Source organism: Ailuropoda melanoleuca, chromosome 5 (genome assembly GCF_002007445.2).
Source record: "Ailuropoda melanoleuca isolate Jingjing chromosome 5, ASM200744v2, whole genome shotgun sequence".
In the NCBI taxonomy this organism is placed as follows: domain Eukaryota; kingdom Metazoa; phylum Chordata; class Mammalia; order Carnivora; family Ursidae; genus Ailuropoda; species Ailuropoda melanoleuca.
This window is the reverse complement of record NC_048222.1, coordinates 26,773,272-26,787,088: the sequence shown is the minus strand read 5'-3', so window position 1 is coordinate 26,787,088 and position 13,817 is coordinate 26,773,272. Positions and strand designations below refer to the sequence as shown.

The following is a 13,817-nucleotide window of genomic DNA, read 5'->3' as shown; positions in this document are numbered from 1 at the left end:
CTTCCACCAGGACCTCTTGGGACACTTAACTCAGGGATGTTAAGAGGCCTGATGACTCAACTATCCTGCTGGACAATCCAGTGGGGTTCTAGCTTCTAGACGCACCACCAAAGCCCCAGACACACGGGAGCAGCCCAGCTGTCGGCTCCAGACTGGTAGCCAACAGACCTGCCTCGCTCGCACAGGAAACGGATTGCCCAGGGGAGGCAGCTCTAACTCCCAGCCCGTAAGACTTCAATTACAACCGAATGGTCCAATTTTGAGGTGGCTTATTACAACAGATCACCGAGGTAAGTAAATTCCCCAAACCACTCTACAGATCCCCGGACACTGTACTTGCTACAAGAGATTGCAAACCGACCCATCCCCAAAATCGTTGCAGAAAATTTTTTTAATCCTTTTATTATTCTTTTTTAACAAACGGCCCCAGGGATAGGGGACCAGGGGAGGGGGGTGGAGGGGAAGCGAGGCCCCAGCCCCACAACCCCTCCCCACCCACCCCTTTCCCCCTTATATATTTATAATCTATATACAAGCCCCGGGGGGTGGGGGGCAAGGGGAACTCCCTCAGCGGGGTGGGGGCAACCCAGGCTCCTTGTCCCCTCGGGACCCAGGCTCCTCCGCCCGTCGGGAAGGCCCCTCTCGAGAAGATGGTCCCGTCCGCTCCCAGGGCTTCGGCATCCAGCGCAGGGCATCCGGTGGGGAGGCCTAGGGGATAGCACACGGGCAAGGGTAAGTCCTACTGGGAGGCCAGGGATGAAAAGACAGGAACTCAGAGGGTAACTCTTCGATTCAGACTTGGGGCCACAGGGGTCTCTCCTTCACCTGCTGGTAGAGGTCGATGCGCTGGGTGCGGAAGACTCCACTGTAGGTAGAAGGCGGGGCCTTGAGACGGGAATTCAGGCCAGAGAAAGACCTACAGGAGGAAGAGCGTTTAAGGCAAGTCTGACACCTGCTCCCTGGTCCCCTAAGTAAGAAAGCCCTTAAGGATGGGCAGTCTGCATCCCCACTCCCTCTTCTTGCCTTCCAGCTGGGGGAGTGCGTGACGACCCGGGTCCCCCAAGGTTGCTGCTCAGTTTCCGATAATCCTGGAACGGCTTCAGTTCCACTGGGTGCAGCTGAAGGAAAAAAACCTCATGAGCCTCCTGCCTCTCAACCTTTTTCCTCTTGAGATACTGAATCCCCTACCCCAGCTCTCGGGAGAGCTCTAGCCCTTCAGTTCCTGTACCTTACCTCTGCTCGCCCCAAGCTAGGGGGGAAAGGTCTGGCAGGTGAAGGCAGCACCCGAGTAGCAGGAGCAGGTGGGGGCCGCACAGCCAGGCTGGGGGGCTGCAGAGCAGGGCCCACAGGTAAGAGAGAAAGGGGCGGTGGGGCAGGAGGTGGCGCTGGTGGCAGGGAGCCAAAGTTCACCACAGGCAGCTGTGAGTCCACCATGGGTAGAAGCATCTACAGTAAGAAGTATGGGGTTTGGGGGGGTGGGAGGCAGGAAAGAATGTCAGAAAACCAGAAATACAATAAAACAAATAAAGAAGCCAGAGGCTGGATAGAGAAATAGAATGAAGGGCAAGAGGCAAGACAAAAGGTACCTGCTGGGCAGGGGCCCCTGAGGGGAGGAAGCCACTTTGGCCACCAGGTTGCAGAGGAGTAGAATAAAAATCTGACGGGGATGGCAGATCCTGGCGCACCTGTTGGGGACCACAGGGACCAATGTCAACTTCCCCAAAAGCATTCTCTCCCTTTCTACTCCTGAAGCCCAGCACCTGCCCACCTCTCACCTGAAGCAAGGGTGGATCGGGCAAAGGGCTAGGGCAGAAGGCTGGAGAGTAAAGGAAGGAAGGTGGAGGGTACAGGATTCCTCCAGCTGACAACTTCCCCAGCTCTGTTGCTTGCAGTGCGGAGAAATCCAAAAACTGGCCCTTGACAGCTACCCCGGAAAGCAGTGCCGAGGGGGGCGCTGGGCCCGGGGGGAGGTACAGGGGCTGTGACCTGGAGAAAGAAGACCGGGGCGGGGCGGGGGGGGGATTCAGGTGCAGGAGGGGGGTCAGGAAAAGGAAACCAGAATCATTTACTCCTTTGTTCTGAGCTAAGTCTACCAGCTTTTGATACCTCCGAAAGAGGTCTTCCCCTTCCCTCCCACGGAAACACAGTTCCCCCTTTCCTTCTGAGATCAACAGGCATCTAGTCTTACCTGTAAGGGTGAAGGGAAGGTGTCCCAGGGCGGAAGCCTCCGTTGTTGGGATGTAACTGAGAGTCTATGGCTCCCCCGGAGACCTGCGGGAGGACAAGGCTGGAATAGCTCCAGTTTTTCCGGTTAAGAAAAGATTACCCACCCCACCTACTAGAGTAAAATCAAGAAAAAGCCAAAATCATACATAATGAGGGTTTACAACTACACAAATCGGAAAGGCTGGATTGTGAGAAACAGCAGGCAGAAGGGGGTCACGGGATAGGAAGCAGGACCTACCTGTGAAGTTGGAGGCCCAGGGCTGCCGTAGAAGACCTCAGGGTACAAGCGCTGGCCTGAGGAGGTGGGCTCTGGGCCACCGTGCCCGGAACCCAGATTCTTGGACTGTGGCTCGGCTGAGGCAGCGGCACTAGGGAGCAACTCCCATTCTCGGGATATGGGCACGGCCTGTGAAGAAGCCTGGTGAGGTGCACTACTGGCTTCCTGGCCGTCCAGGTCACATCCAGCCATTTCCTCCAGAAACTGAAGGCCTTCCCACCCAACGCTCCCACTCACCTCAGTGACTGATGCTGCCAGCTCCTTCTCTGCTTTTAAACTGTCTCCGACCACCAGGCGCAGGTCCGAGTCCTGTGGTAGTGACACAGGGGAGAGCATCCCATGACCCAAGATGTGTATCCTCCATATCCCACCTCCGGTCCACCCCAAGATACTCAGATCCTGCCCACGCACACCTTGTCACTGGTGCCAAACTGGACGGGGGGGCCAGGTCGATGGGATGGCCGGAGGGAGCCAGGCTCTGGGCCTCGGTCTGTCCGCTGCAATCGCTCTGTGCCAATGGGGCCGGGGGGCAGAGGCTGCTCCCGGGGCAGCTCCTGGGTTGGGCAAGTAAAAGGAAGCCCAAATGAAGGAATGCCCAGAAGACACAAGCACAGGGAAGGAGGAGACAAACACAGGGCCGAAGTCAGAGTCCCAGAAACATTCCTCTTAACTTTCCTTGGTCTTTTACCTTTCTGTCCCCATCATGGGAAGCAGGTGGCCGTCTCCTAGGAGGTTCAGAGGGTTCAGAGCCAGGCGGACCCTCACCAGGAACAGCATTCAGGGGTGAGGGGCCTCCAGGCCGCTTGGGAGGCCCCTCTGCTGCCCCTTTGAGTCCTCCATCAGGGGAACTTCGCTGGCTGCAGGGACCTGATGACACCTGAGAATCCCCACTCAGGTCCACCCCACTGTCAGACTGACTCATCTGAGAGGAGTGGAGAAGGAGTTAGTTAAGTCAAGGTAGAAAACACTCCAATATCTAACTGACGCTTACGAATACACAAACGGAAAAAAGGAAAAAACTGTGAGTTGCCCCAGACAACCCAGAATAGGTGGGGAAGAATCCCAGCCCAGATACCTTCCCATTGTCACTCACCTCTGTTCCAGCCACGTCCTCAAAAGGGCTCAGGGGTTCCATCCAGGGCTCCATGGAGCCAGGTCGGTAACTCTTCCGGCTAGTGGCTGGGAAAAGCACCACACAGCAGAGGTGAGAGACTGTCCCAAGACCACCCTGCCCTCTCCGCCCTCTGACAGCCCTCCCCCTGGCCCCTCAGGCTTAGTCACCAGTATGTAAACGGTTCCAGATGTGAGGGGTCAGGGCCTCTGTCCCTGCGTCTCTGCACTCTCCCTGAGGGCCTGGGCCCTCGGGCTTCGGACCCAAGAATCCAGAACTATGAGAAGGCGGCAAAGATTCCTAAAGGTGAGAAAGCCCAGAGGCAAAACATGAATGACGTGGGAACTGGGGACTGGAAGATGCTGGGCCAGAGTGAGGTGTGGGGCAAAAAAAGTGACAGGGAAGATAAGCAGTGACTAATACTGAGAATTTGGGGTGAGGACAGTGACGAGAACAGAGAAATGAAGAAAATCTAAGCCAGAATCTACAGGAGTAAGAGCAGTGAAGCACGACCTCAAGCTCCATCCCTCACCTCCTGCAGCAGCTCCGGTTTTCTGGGAGGCCGCTCCCGCCGTTTTGGGGGGAAGGAATTAACCCCAGCAGAGTCCCGGGGAGTCCCGCTCACCCCCCTCACCATCAGCCCTGGCTCCTCGAAGTGGGGGTCTAGGATAAAGGGAAAATCCATCGGCATCCACTTTCCTCTATCACTGACCCTAGCTTTTCCTATTAGCCCACCCAATCCTTCCACCCTTGCTCGATGCAGACACCCAGCACCAGGGCCCCAGGCCAGACCCTTTCACCCCGCCACCTGACCTTCTCTGGGATGGAGACATCCCCACCCTTAGCCCCTCCAGCTTACCCGAACTGACACTGTTGTTGGTGGCCCTCTGAGGGTCATATCGGGTTGGCGGCCGAGGGGAGGGGCCTTGAGGGGTTTGGGGAGGCCCAGGCTTGGGCCTTGGGTGCCCGCCTGGTGTAGCTGCACTCCCCTGGCGGCTGCTGAGTTGGGCCAGAGCCTGTTGGATGCCAGCAGGGTTGCTGTGGATCACTTGGTCCAGGCGGAAAACAGCAGAACTGCTGGGCGGCGGGGGAGGCAGAGGAAGCCCTGGGGGCCGCTCCTCAGGAGGGCGGCTAAAGAAAACAGCATCAGCTCCCATATTCCCGGAATTATTAACACCTTCCCTACCAGTCCAATCTTCCAACTCCTCCCTCTTCCCTGTTAAAATCCAGGTGTTTCTGAGTACGTCTAACGAATTCTACGTATACGGGTCTTTAAGACAAAAAGCAAAGAACCGAGGATACACGTGCACTCCTGACTCGGATCAGTAACTGCTTTCCAGTTACCTTCCCTGGACATGGCCGTTCAGGGCCTAGCAGCCCGTGCCCTTAGACCTCAAACACCACCACAGCACGCTTCCCTTTCCTTCAGGTTCTCCCCCGCCCCCCCCCCCCCCCCCCCCNCCTTAGGAATAAACTCAACAGCCGGTCCCTACCCACCTCCGGTTCTTGGGAGAGGGCCAGCTCCTCTTGTCCCCTCGCCCTGGGCCGGTCCTCCCTCCAGGTCCCCCGCCACCTCCGCCACTGCTGCTGCCACCACTGCCAGCCTTGCTGCCTGGGCCCGGGCGCCGGTTCTGCCTTTCCATGCCTGGCCGCTGACTCGAGAAACTCCGCTTGCTCAAATCCTTGGCTCTCTGGCTCAGATCGCCACGTGACATGGTTGACATGCCTGGTCCGGTTCCACCTCCACTGCCCCCAGGAGTTCCCACAGCTTTGGGGGCCAGCAGTGCTGCTGGGGGAGCCTCCTTGTCCCCCCGGCGCTCACTGGCAAAGTCACTGCTCTCTGATGCAGTCTCCCATTCCTCATTGGCTTGATCAGAGTTCTGGTTTGACAGATCAGGAGACCTGGCAGCTGCCCGGCGAGGGGGTGGGGGGATGGACACTGTGGTGAGCGTCTCCTCTGCTCCAGAGGTGGGGGCTGGAAGGCCTAGGGAAGTGGGCTTGCCCTCGGCCCCTCTGGCAGCATTCTCCCGTTCCTGTTTCAGCCTCCGGAATCGAGGCGGTTTGTCCTGCTGCTGAGCCCTCCCATGCCGCCTCCGTCGGGGCCGCTCCCCGTCTTCCACACCCATGCCGATGTTGCTGCCGCCACTGCTGCCTCCCCGGGCCACGGGGGACAAAGGCCCTGGGATCAGCTTCTCTTTCAAAGGCTCCTTACTTGGTGGCAAAGGAGCTGTTGGAGGCTTTTTGGGAGCCAGGGACTTGGTGGGAGGGCTCCAGCCTGGACAAATGGGTGGAGGGGGCCGCCCGCCCCCTCGCCCCCGGCGTGATGGCACTCCTCTGGGAGTGAAGACGCGCCCACCTCGGGCGGTGGAAAAGCGGGCTGGGGCCGGTGAAGGAGGGGCTCCTGATGGTGGTGGAGCAAGAGGGACTTGGGTGAGCACTCCTTCCTTGGGCGGAGGAGCCTCCTTGTCTGAGGGGGCCAGATCGCTCTCATGGGTCTCACTGCCCGTTTCTGAGCCCCGCTGCCGACGCCGCTTGGGGATTTCTTCGTACTCTGAACCCTCGCTTCGCGTCTCACTGGCAGTACGGCCTCGAGGAGCAGGGGGATGGCTTGGTCCCCCCGCTCCACCACCACGCCCATCATCTCCCCGGAACTCTCGGTAACTGCGGAACTCTCGGCTTCGGGCTCCCCGCCCCCGGCCACCATAGGTCCCCCGAAAACCCCTCCCTCTGGCAAAATACTCGCCTCGGCCCCGGCCCCGGCAAGAGGCAGGACCCACTCTTTCATAAGAGTAATCCCTCCGAAGCCTCGGGGCAGGGGAAAGATTCCCACTGGGTGGGGTCTCCTTGGGGATCCCTATCTTCCCCTTTGCTGTCTTAAGGAGATCTGGCTTCGCAACCTTGGGGCTTTCATCGCCTTGCTCCAGAGGCTTGGACGGCAGCTCTTCAGCTTTCGTAGGTGGTAGGGGTTTCTTTATAGGCCCAGCCCGGCGGGGAGGGACTCCTGGCTCCTCTGGAGGGATCCCACGACGACTGCTGCCTGGGCGAGGGCCCCAGCGGGTCTCAGTGCGGCTCTCTCTGCGAGGTGGAGGGGGACCTGGGCCTCCTACTCCGCGTGTAGGCTTTCGGCTGGCTTCCGGCCCCGTCAGCTGTGGAGTCTCTTCCTTGGGGGTTTCCTTCTTGGGTGGCGGAGCTTGTATCTTGGTGGCTTCATCGTTGCCTGGGGGCCAGGGGAGTGGACGGGGCCCTGGGGGAGCTGGTTCATCCAGAGGGAAGCGAGGGATCGGGGGCCCAGTGGCTCCATTCTCAGGAAAGCCTGGATAACTGGCCAAATAGGGTGGTGGGGGAGGTACTGGAGGGGTCTCGCTCCTAAAAAGGGACACAGAAAAAAGTGGAAATTAAGTGTCTTAGCATGAAGAAAACTGGAACTAGGTGAACAAAGAGAACATCGTATTACCACCCCGACGCTCCTTTCACGTTTATTCCTGTCACCTCACCAATAATCCAAAGAACCTTTCCCCCTAACCCAAGTCCTTACACTGGCAGATGCACCCACTTCCGCTACAAAGACTCACCGCATCCCCTTGTCATCCTCCTCGGCAGCCTGGCGCAGTGGGGAGGTAAGCGGGCGGGGATCAGTGGGTGTGGTGGTGAAGACATCTCCTACCCAGGCCAACTTTGGATCCACTGGTGGGGTGCCCCGATCCCGTAAGAGGGGAGGTGCATGGCGCTCAAACGGTTCTGAGCTTGAACCCCCACTGTCTGAGCGCTCCCGGGGAACTAAGCCTAAGAAAACAAGAGGGATGAGAAAGCTAACCCTCTTCTATATTATAGGCCCTCTGGCTCAAAAAGCATCTCCCCAATCTACTTCTGTCAGTCACGTCAATGTCAACTCCTCCGTCTCTTATTCCCAACAAGTCTGAGCCTGACACGCTCTCCTGAAAGAGTTATCCACTCAGCTTCCCTATGAATGAATTGATGAATCCCCCCAAGTAAATCCTGGCCAATGAAAGCCCACTGCTTCTTTCCTAAAGCCATTCCTGAAACAAAGAGCGATCTCACAGCAACACTTAGCACATATCCTCCCTCCTTCACCCATTACCCTTCATCCACACAGCAAGATGCGGATGGCCACTTCCCAGGACTACAGTGTCCCCTACCCATGCCCTCGATGGCCCTTACCAGAGGGATGCACACCAGGAGGGTAGAAGTCCAGAGGGGGCCGACCCTGGAGGAGCCGGGGGTCCACATAAGGAGGTATCATCATCCAGCGGGGATCAAAGTTCATCGGGGGCATGGGTGGGGGGCGGCCCAGAGCACCTGGGTACAGGGCCTTGGGGGGTGGTGGTGGAGCCTGTGGAGCTGGCACAGCCCCAATGGTCACAGGCTGCGGTGGTGACGGCGGTACCGGAGCAGGTGGGGCAGAACCCTGTTGATGCTGCTGCCACTGCTGCTGTTGCTGCTGCTTCAAAAGCTGCTCCTGGGGAAGGACAGCAGAGGGGACGAGAGAGGCATCAAAACCCCTGTCCCTAACAGGAAACAAGCCCAGGAGCAAAGTTAACACACAGATGTGACAGATACTAGGACTACACACACAAGGGTGACACACCAGAGACAGAAGTGGTAGAGGGACCCGGAGACACCTTCTGAACGGGGTACACATGTGAAGCCAGGGAGGGAAACTGCTCTGACCAGGGGAAAGAAGGCTCTCACCTGCTGCTGCCGCTGGAAACGCGGTGGCAACGACTTCTGGTATTTGGGGTAGCCCAAGCCCTGGCTGGGGGGCTGCCGGGTGGGACCAACCCCATCACCCTTGGGTTCCACTTTTGGGGCCGGGGTTGTGGCAGGAGAGGAAACCTCTTCTGGTTGTTCAGAACCCTCTTTTAAGGGCAGTTGGAGTTCCACTGCATTGACAAAAAGATAATAATTTTAGAGTGACCTAGTCCCCTGAGAGACCTCCCATGAACATGAACAGCCCCACGTGCTCCACTCTCACCTCTAGCACCCTCTCTAAAGATAAGTGCTTACTTCAAGAGCCAATGACGGTGGTGTGAACTGCCCACGAAACCACCAAAGCAACAGACCCTGTCTTCACTCTCATTCCATGCTAAGCTTTTGGAAAGTGCTTTTAGATTGCTGCTTATCCAGGAACTCAGATAGTAAAACCTCCCACACCTTAAATATCCATACGAGCAGAGAAACCCCTTTTCCTCCACCACCAATAATCCAATAAACCCAAACCACTGATTTCTACTTCATTTCCTCCCATCCTTACCACCTGTGCCCTCAGCCCCAACAGAGAAGAAACAGGACACCCGATAGTACCCTATCCCATCTCCATACCTGGGCTGGCTTCGAAGCTGCCACTGCTGGTGCTACTGGTACTGCCACCACCACTCACCAGGGTGGGAGCTGGAGCCACACCTGGAGTGGTGGCGGACTGGGCAGGAGGGGACTGTGTCGGCTCTTCCGGTTCTTTTTCTGGTGTTGGGGCTGGTGCTGGTGGAGGAGCTGGAGGTGCAGAGAGTTCTTTGGGAACTGCAGGTGGTGGAGCTGGGGCAGGAGGGGCAGCAGGTGGGACAGCAGGCTCTGCTTTGAGCCGCTTGTCAGGCGCTCCAAACTTCTCATCAAGTCGCTTGAGCTTTTCAGCGCAGGCTGCCCGGCGCTCCTCCTGCATGCGACGCTCTTCCTCTTCTCGCCGGCGTCGGGCCCGCTCCACAGCCAGGGAGATCTCAGATGAAGACTGTTTTCGCCGCTGTCGCCACGCCTCATCCTCGTCTTCGGGAGCTGGGGGCTTGCAGGGAGGGCCCCCCCGATCCTGTCAATGGGCAGACCCGGCAGGGCCAGAGGTGTCAGTCGTCAGATTTATCTTTTTTCACAGACTGATCAACTGTCTCTAGCTGTGGGGACAGGAACTGGCCTTGGGTTGGTGGTCTCTTTGGGTAGAGACAAACTCATCCTAATCTTGTTTCCTTTCTCCTTTCAGAGACCTAAACACCAGGCCTCCTTGTTTTTCCTCACTAGCATCCCAATTTTGTTTAACCCAGACTCCCGTAACACCAAAGATGTCCCAGAGATGCTCTGGATGCTTTTCAGAGATGCTCCACTTTTTTCTACTTCCTGTGGCCCATTTCTGACCCGCCCCCCAAATTCCTCAATTACTAGTGCTTCAACTTCTCAGCCGACACTCATCTCCCACAACTGACCCTTCTCAATGCCCTCATTATAGACACTCACTGGGTAGTCCCCAGGGGGGCCCCAGTTCCCGGCGGGGCCCCGGTGAGGTGGGGGTGGGGGAGGCTTTGGGGCAGGAGGCCCCGGCTCTGTCTCTGGAGGCCGAGAGGTCTCTGCCCAGGCCGTCTTGGGAGGGGGCGGTTCGCTGCCAGGGGAGTTGCCCTTTTTGCCATCTGCTTCAGGGGGCCGTTCCTCACCAGCAGCTGATTGGGACTCCTTGCTGTGAGCAGACCAACAGTGGAATTAAAATCAGCTGGAAACCAGCTCCTTTAAGAGGATATTACTACGAAAGAACTGAGCCCCCTAACTCACTGGCCCTCAGCTCCCTCCTCATCGGAGTCTCGCCCGTCTTCCTCATCGCTGAACTTGAGCTTTTCAGTGTAGTCGACCTCTTCGTGGGCCCCTGTGGGGAAAAGTGAAAAAGCAATAACCCAAGCATTCTGCTCTCCAATCTCAGATAACTTCTGGAACACAGGAAGGGGTCTGGTATTATGTAGTGCGATGCACTCCCAACACCAACCCCCCTCTGCATGAAGCCACACTGTGAGTCTTGGCATTCCCACACCTCTCAGTTCATTACCAGAACTTGTCTTTCCACCACGTGCCTGCCCTACCCTTCAGCATCTCCTTTTCTCCCACACAATTTCTCCCACACAATCCCCTATTTATTCATCAGATTTGACTTTTGAGACCAAAAGCCTTCATCTTTCATATGCACTAACCTGCCCAACCATCATCATTCTCCTGATCCAACTGGTCAAACTCTTTGAGGTTATCCTCTTTAAGAATCGAAGGCCGACCTACAGGCTCTACAAGGCGCATTGGCGGCCCTGAACCCCGAGGGCCCGCCACACGGGGGAAACGGCTACGTATGAAAAGACAAATGGGAGAGAGAGTATCAAAGATGGCATGTTGCAGAACCATATACAAGACTCAGCCTCTGGGCCAGAAGACCATCTCCCTTTCTAAGAGGCTTCCCCTGTCCCCAACCAGAAACCCAGACCTGGATTACTCACCTGGGCCCATCAGGAGTAGGGTATCGGTAAGGCCCCTGGGGTCCATAGGGTGGAGGGAACGGGAGATATGGGGGATACATCTGTAAAACGGCCCAACAGGAGATGCTTAGAGGGACAAACATGCAACTAGCTCCCTAAACCTACTGTCCTTCCCTCTATCAGAGGACCCCGCTTTCTTTCTGTTCCCTCCAAAGGCTAAGTCCTAGTTGCTAACTCTCTAGCAGCAAGTGCAACCATCCCAAAAGAAGATATACAAACTCACGAAGGGCGGCATCATTCCGCGGTAGGGAGGGAACTGGGGTGGGCCTGAAGGCTGCAGCGCCCCCCGGGGATCATGGCTGTGATGAAGTTTGGAGTCTGGGCCCTCCAGCTCATCAGGGCCACGCCCACCTCCGTCCCTCCAAGTTGTAGAATCTGTATTTTGGAAAAGGAAAAGAGGAAACGTAGCTAAAAATGATGAAGAAGGTGAATAAGCCAGCACTTAGCTCCGAGATGGAGTAAGGTACTGTTCTGGCCAAAACATAACCAACCACTCACCCACCCACTCAACTCACAAATGGCAACCACTCACTCTGGGGGCGGAGGCTTGGTCCGGGCCCAGACGACTGTTCGGCAGACTCCCTTTCCTTGGCAGCCTTGTCCTGGTCGCCAGCCGCCTGCAGGGTCGGAAATTCCTCTCGAGAGAATCGTGACAGTAGGCTTGATGCCCTTCCACCTGTTGGTAGTACAGAGTAGCAGACCAAAAAATACCAAAAAAACCAAAAAACCATATTTACTGAGAATGGACCACAAAAATCGAAGGCTCTGATAGTACCAGATCAAATTCCTGCTTTCAAACTCACTTCCTATACACTGTGTACTCATTCCCCAATAATCAAGGTCGGTTCTGGAACACCCCCCTCAGCCTCACGTAAGACAGAAACGAACGTGCTCATGTGGCCCATGAAACTGAATATGGGGCCCAAACTTAGAGAACTGAGAACACCTTGCTGAAGGTATAGTACAGGGTTCCTGCCTATCACAGCACACAGAGCAAGCTCCCCAAGTAGCCCTGCACTCACCATCTCCATGTGCTCCATGGGTGACGCTGGCTTGTGCCCAGGACTTTACCCCGCTTGGAACCGAAGGAGTGTTCTGAGGAAGCAGAGAAATAATAAATGGTGATCTGGGTGGTAGAACTACAAATCATTCTTGCCCCCAGACCTTCAATACCCTCCAATTCTTCACATACCTCGGGGGCTACTGGGGGTCGTTTCTGTTGGCTGGAGGCAGGCGTCTGTGAAGCCGGCAGTGGCTGCGATTCCGGCGGCTGAGCGGTTGAGGCATCGGAACTAAGGGGATGGTAGGACAGGAAGGTTATCCAGGACCTGAGATGCTTCCCCTACTTGTCCAATTGATGGGGGAAAGGAAGTGAACCCAAGCCCATTTGTTACTATTTACAAATATTTTTGACAAAATACTGTAACTTAGTCACCCCATGTAGGCTGTCATCTGTTTTGTTGATCCCTTCCTTCTACCTCACAGAAAGCTAAAAGTGTCATTCCTTAGTTCTCTAACAGGAGCCCTGGAATAACCAAGAAAGGGGCTTCCCTCGGTCTCTGGATCTTATGTGGCTGGGCTAGACAAGCCCTATTTTATCCTGAAATTCAAAGTTAAAGTAGTCATCACTCTACGTCCCCCAGACCTCTGTCTACCTCTTGGGGTCGGACTGCTCCTGTTTGCTTGCCCATCCTGTTCCGTCTTTCGGCACTAGTGAGACGTTGGGGTCATTGCCTTTGTTCTCGGCTTTCAGGCTCGGAAGGTTGGCTGGGGGTGGCATACGCCGGGCAATGGCAACTTTCCCGAGACTCTGCAGGCCATGGCGAGGGGCAACTGGAAAAAAGATGGGAGGGTGAAGAACGCCCCACATGGGTGATTGGACAGCTTCCTTCCCTAGGCCCCATTTGTACCTCCTCAATGTCTTATTATGAAACTTCTTTTAGAAACCACTCCTTCCTTTGCCCTCAGCAATTTCTGAAATTCCACTGGAACACTAAGATGCATTACACTTGACGCTTCTTTGTTGGATGGTTCATCTTGAGCCTGCAGGGAGCAAGCTGGCCCCAGACTTCTCCAACTCCACATTTCTTTGCCTCCAATTCTTACGTGTCCAAAGACAGGGAACTATAGACACGCCTTTGTAGGAGGGTCACTGGTGTTCATCCAAAGCCCAACGTTCCCTAGGGGACCCAAGATAAAGCTGGGAAGTCTCTAGCGTTCCTCTAGTCTTTTGATGCTTGTACTATAACCATTTTCCTTCTAAGAGCTTTAAAATGTATGCCCCATTCATGCCCAGACTCTAGGAATTAGGAACATCTTGGCAGGACCCTCACCAGCGGGTTTCTGGATCTCTAAGGACTTGCCCTTATACGTATCAAACAGGTTGAGCGAGGAATACTTCTTTCCATCCTTCCCCTTGGCAGTCGGCCCCGAGCGATCGGACATTGCGCTGGAAGCTCATTGAGTACGTTGGGTCCTGCAGGCACCTCCCCCAAAACGTGCCGGAGCCTGTGGGCCAGACACCAAGTGTTTCACTCTCTGTTCCCTAGATGCTCCTTTGCATTTTCATTAGGGGCCCAAATACTTGGTCTTCTGATGTCTTTTCCTCCAGCCTATTCAAACTTCCCGTCTCTTTAAACAACTCCCACAGAGCCCAAATGCCATGGTCCCTCTTTCCCCCAGACACCTCTTGCCAAAGAAATCCAAGTAAAAAATCTAGTATGCTCCTAATAGTAGACACACACTTTCTTTTGTGCCAGTCTATAAAGGGTAGCCGCTTCTTCATTATCCCGAGTAATAATCTTTTCTCCCTTCACAAAAAGCATTCCGGAGAGGTACGATAAATTGTGGCAAGTCCCAGCCCCAGAGAAAACCAGAAAAAGGCATACAGCTCCATCCTACAAGGAACAGAGCTTTA

The 13,817-nt window shown here is 55.8% G+C and overlaps 1 protein-coding gene and 1 non-coding gene across 3 annotated transcripts in view; both read right to left on the bottom strand.

Annotated features, from left to right (window-relative positions):
• Positions 1–376: 376 nt before the first annotated feature.
• PRRC2A (proline rich coiled-coil 2A) overlaps positions 377–13,817 on the bottom strand; it is a 14,864-nt gene continuing 1,423 nt past the window's right edge. The window contains exons 2-31 of one of the 2 annotated variants that reach the window (XM_034660469.1): positions 13,234–13,408; positions 12,556–12,733; positions 12,093–12,192; positions 11,923–11,995; positions 11,433–11,576; positions 11,124–11,275; positions 10,862–10,941; positions 10,568–10,710; positions 10,158–10,248; positions 9,849–10,065; positions 8,955–9,429; positions 8,325–8,515; positions 7,794–8,091; positions 7,187–7,397; positions 5,112–6,980; positions 4,474–4,745; positions 4,147–4,277; positions 3,785–3,914; positions 3,597–3,682; positions 3,192–3,425; positions 2,917–3,057; positions 2,741–2,812; positions 2,465–2,632; positions 2,189–2,271; positions 1,776–1,986; positions 1,587–1,685; positions 1,234–1,446; positions 1,024–1,118; positions 826–916; positions 377–708 (exon numbers count right to left, since the gene is read on the bottom strand). In XM_034660469.1, the coding sequence (XP_034516360.1) occupies positions 568–708; positions 826–916; positions 1,024–1,118; positions 1,234–1,446; positions 1,587–1,685; positions 1,776–1,986; positions 2,189–2,271; positions 2,465–2,632; positions 2,741–2,812; positions 2,917–3,057; positions 3,192–3,425; positions 3,597–3,682; positions 3,785–3,914; positions 4,147–4,277; positions 4,474–4,745; positions 5,112–6,980; positions 7,187–7,397; positions 7,794–8,091; positions 8,325–8,515; positions 8,955–9,429; positions 9,849–10,065; positions 10,158–10,248; positions 10,568–10,710; positions 10,862–10,941; positions 11,124–11,275; positions 11,433–11,576; positions 11,923–11,995; positions 12,093–12,192; positions 12,556–12,733; positions 13,234–13,345 (6,501 nt within the window). In that variant the 5' untranslated portion in view covers positions 13,346–13,408 and the 3' untranslated portion in view covers positions 377–567. Of the gene's footprint in view, positions 709–825; positions 917–1,023; positions 1,119–1,233; positions 1,447–1,586; positions 1,686–1,775; positions 1,987–2,188; positions 2,272–2,464; positions 2,633–2,740; positions 2,813–2,916; positions 3,058–3,191; positions 3,426–3,596; positions 3,683–3,784; positions 3,915–4,146; positions 4,278–4,473; positions 4,746–5,111; positions 6,981–7,186; positions 7,398–7,793; positions 8,092–8,324; positions 8,516–8,954; positions 9,430–9,848; positions 10,066–10,157; positions 10,249–10,567; positions 10,711–10,861; positions 10,942–11,123; positions 11,276–11,432; positions 11,577–11,922; positions 11,996–12,092; positions 12,193–12,555; positions 12,734–13,233; positions 13,409–13,817 lie in introns of those variants that run through there. The other variant, XM_034660470.1, reaches the window with a different exon arrangement.
• LOC117802513 lies at positions 12,919–13,049 on the bottom strand. The gene has a single exon (XR_004625888.1). It is a non-coding gene; the product is annotated as a small nucleolar RNA SNORA38 (small nucleolar RNA).